Source organism: Camelina sativa, chromosome 5 (genome assembly GCF_000633955.1).
Source record: "Camelina sativa cultivar DH55 chromosome 5, Cs, whole genome shotgun sequence".
Classification (NCBI taxonomy): Eukaryota; Viridiplantae; Streptophyta; class Magnoliopsida; order Brassicales; family Brassicaceae; genus Camelina; species Camelina sativa.
The window spans coordinates 21879475-21883495 of record NC_025689.1 but is presented as its reverse complement, the minus strand read 5'-3'; the positions used below and the strand labels follow the sequence as shown (position 1 = coordinate 21883495).

The window sequence follows — 4021 nt, the reverse complement described above, 5'->3', positions numbered from 1 at the left end:
CTAGCAGAGAGGTTCCTTCGGTGCAATGTGGGAAACGGTTCAGGTGCAAGTTTCTGGGGGGACCCCTGGACCCCGTTTGGACCACTCATCAAGTTTTTGGGATGTGATGGCCCAAGGTCTCTAAGAATCCCAATCTCAGCCTCGGTGGCTAATGCCACGCTTGGATCAGCTTGGAAGCTTCCCTCACCAAGATCAGATGAAGCTCTACAACTCCAAATGCACCTTACTACAGTGTCACTACCTCTAAATGCAGAAGCTGAAGATTCTTACGATTGGGTTGTAGATAATGTGCCTTGTAATGGTTTCTCCTCATCGGTCACTTGGCATTCGATCAGACAAAGAGAAGACCCCAAATCTTGGGCAAATTCGATCTGGTTTAAGGGTTCTATTCCGAAATATGCTTTTTGTATGTGGGTTTCCCATCTCGATAGGCTACCAACAAGGTCAAGGTTAGTTTCATGGGGAATGCAGGTTTCTCCTCTTTGTGTCCTATGCTCCAGAGAGGTTGAAACCCGTTACCACCTCTTCTTATCTTTTCCTTTTAGTCGTGCTATATGGGACAAGGTGTTTCTGAGGCTCAAGCTTCTCCCTCGCCTGTTTCAGTCCTGGAATGACCTTATCCATTGGATGTCGACCACAATTACAACCTCACCATCAGTTCTGAGGAAACTAGTGGGACAGGCTACTGTCTACGCGATCTGGAAACAGAGGAACAACATGCTTCACAACTCTCAGGTGATTCCCTCGCAAGAAGTCTTCAAGCAGATTGAACGAGAGATTATCAACTCTATCACTGCCAGAAAGCAGAGCAAAAAATTCAGAACCCTCATGTCCCTTTGGATTATGTAAAAGGTTCTGTTTATTCGATTATAATCTGTGGGTGTATTCTTTTTGTTTCCTTGTTTTTTCTTTTTTTGCCAAGGAACCAAATAGCTCGGTCACAATTTTGTAAAAACCGAATCACTTTCATCTAATATGATATTTACTGCTTTAGCAAAAAAAAAAAAAAATAGTACCTCCTAAAGCTATTAAGGTTTCCCATCTTATCTAAAATGACATGAATGTTCGCATATCGTATTTTACTGCTTGAAAAGCTAAAGAAGTGGCAGTAAAAAATGTTAGAGGGGATGATGCATGGAAAAAGTTACCTCCTTTTACGAAGTCAAGACTGTTGTTCCTATGTGGTATATCCTAAACACTTTTTGAAAATTCTTATCATACGTTTAAATCTTTAATAACATGTATGTATATTGATCAAGGTTAGGTTATTCATGTTTGTTGATTGTGTACGTATAATAATTCTAATGTACATAGTTTGATAATCAAATTTTTTTAGTCAAATCAACATAGGTTTCTAATGTACAAACTCTGTAAATAGTATGTACACCAATAGACATACACATACACATACATATACACATAATCGATATTACGTACACCGTAAACTGTAAACACGTACATGGAAAAAATTTAATGAAAGGCAAAATTGTAAATTTACATTCATCTTCAACCTGAGTAACGTTTTGCAACCCTAGTTTTAGTTTTACGGCGTCATACACAAGTTTCTCATAATTTTTTGTTTTCTTTATGTTTTAAATGTTTTTTACACATCAATCTTATAAATATAGCATACATTAGCATTCCTAAAATTAAAAAACTAGGATATATCCCGTGCTTAAAGCACGGGTCAACATTTAAAAAAAAGTTTATAATATAATAATAAAAATTATTGTTTTATTTTTTTTGTTTGAGATAATATTTATTTTTAATTTTTATATAAATCTATTAGTCTATTTGAATACTAATTATTTTAGAATATTATAGTATTTTATTTTTGACGTATTATTACAGTTTTATATTTTTTATTTATTGTATTTGCATCATATTTTGTGAAATATAAAATAGTAATTTCAATATTATAATTGTGAGTAAATAAAAATTATTAATTTATCATCTATATAAATTTAGTTTTACCAACCTGCTAATGTGGAAATTAAAACACACATTTTCATACATTGAGTAATATATCTTCGTTTTAAAAAATTCAAATCACAACATATGCAAAAAAATATGCATTTTATTAATTATAAGTATTATATGAAAGTATTAAACAATTTGTAAATAAAATAAAATAAAGATGATAGTAGAATCATAATTTGAAATCTTAACAAAATCTTCAAATTTAGTTACTAAAAATAATTGTATTGTATACAGTGATATAAAATCTTAGTTTTTAAAATTCTGATTGGTTTATATATTTGTTTAAAAAAAATAATTAGTAATTTCTTCCATAATTTATTAGAGAGAGAAAATATTTTTTTAGATTTTTTTAGATTTTTTAATATTTGATAAGTGAGTGTTTTTTATTTTTAATTTAATTATATTTATTTAAATTAGTTAATTAAGCTTAATTAATTTTTCTAATGACAATTGAATGTAATTTTTTACATATTTTAAGGTTAGTTTTATATTTCTACTTCTCAATTAATATAGTAGGATGAGATTTTAAAACGCTATAGTTCTCTTCTTCTTTTCGTTGGATTACTCTTTACCCAAATTTTTGCTGGAATTTAGTCGTTCGTTGCTACTCGATGATCTCTTAAACAATAAATTATTAACCTTACTATTAGTGGGTTTGAGATAATGAAATGAATTAAGATTTGTCACTAATTTTTAGAATTTGCATAGGTGAAGAGACAATCTTTTCAACTTCCGTTTTCTTTTGTTCTTTTATCATTTTTTTCCAAAAATATATTATTTTACGAACAATACTTAAGTTCACCCCTAGGGGTGAACCTCTCTATTCACCCCCTTATAAAATAAGGAAATAAAATCTGTATACATTATTATAAAATTAAAAAATTAAACCGCTTTTTAATAAATCCAAACCGATATATATGAAATCTAAACCCTAACCATCTCATTTGTGAACCCAAACCGACATATAATTTCGTTCTACTTGTAAAATCTAAACCCTAACCATCTCATTTGTGAACCCAAACCGACATATAATTTCGTTCTAATTGTAAAATCTAAACCCTAACCACCTCATTTGTAAACCCAAACCGACATATAATTTCGTTTTAATTGTAAAATCTAAACCCTAACCACTTCATTTGTAAACCCAAACCGACATATAATTTTACTCTAGTTTAAAAATCTAAACCAAGCCAAATATTTAACTTTCCTTAATTAAAAGTATACAGAATTTGTTTCCTTAATTTGGGTTGCTTTTTAATTTAATTTTTATTTATTTTTTAAATGAAATATTAGATGGAAGATTTTGATTGGCTGAGAGAAGAGGGGGTGAATGGAGAGGTTCACCCCTAGGGGTGAACCTAAGTATTTTTCTTATTTTACCCAGTTCATACCTTTTTACCATACTATCTCCTATATAATAAAACGAAAGTACACAATCTTTTTTGTAGACTATATAATTTTTATAAATTGGTTATAAAAGAGATTATACATCAAATATAGGTTGGTTACAAAAAAATTTATAGATTAATTGGTCAATTTGTGGGCTATATAAATATACTTAAGAATATTCCAAAGAATCATATTAAAGAGAATATTTCAATGATTTATACAATTTCCAAAATAAAATCTTTAGTATTTCATGTATTGTTACAAAATATATTCTGTTAGGCATAAAAATATACTATTACGCGTAAAAAGAAATAAAATTTTGGTAATTTATCATACTTAATCATGATTTACGAGATCTTATTGTGCAGTTAAAAATAAAATCTTACCTAAGCACGGGTCATATTAAAACATTTTCACCAAACATGTTCCAAAATTAAAATAAAAGCAAACAACAAACATAACCATTTCTCATACATAAAATTACAAAATTAACAATATAAAACTTACAAAATAGGTGTTTTTTTCATATTTAACATATGATTTTACTGCATAATGTTTTCTCCAAAAAAAATTTTCAAAACAAACATATAAATTATATATATTCTAAACTTATAAAATAAATTAAAAAAATTTCAACCCATGCTCTAGCACG

At 29.0% G+C, this 4021-nt stretch overlaps 1 protein-coding gene across 1 annotated transcript; it reads left to right on the top strand.

The window, feature by feature from the left end:
* Positions 409-849, top strand: LOC109132797. The gene has a single exon (XM_019245145.1). The coding sequence runs from the start codon at positions 409-411 to the stop codon at positions 847-849; it is 441 nt and encodes a 146-aa protein (XP_019100690.1).

Bases quoted from the DNA above. Each gene is read 5' to 3' on its own strand.
- LOC109132797 (XM_019245145.1), top strand. From the start codon at position 409: ATGTGGGTTTCCCATCTCGATAGGCTACCAACAAGGTCAAGGTTAGTT.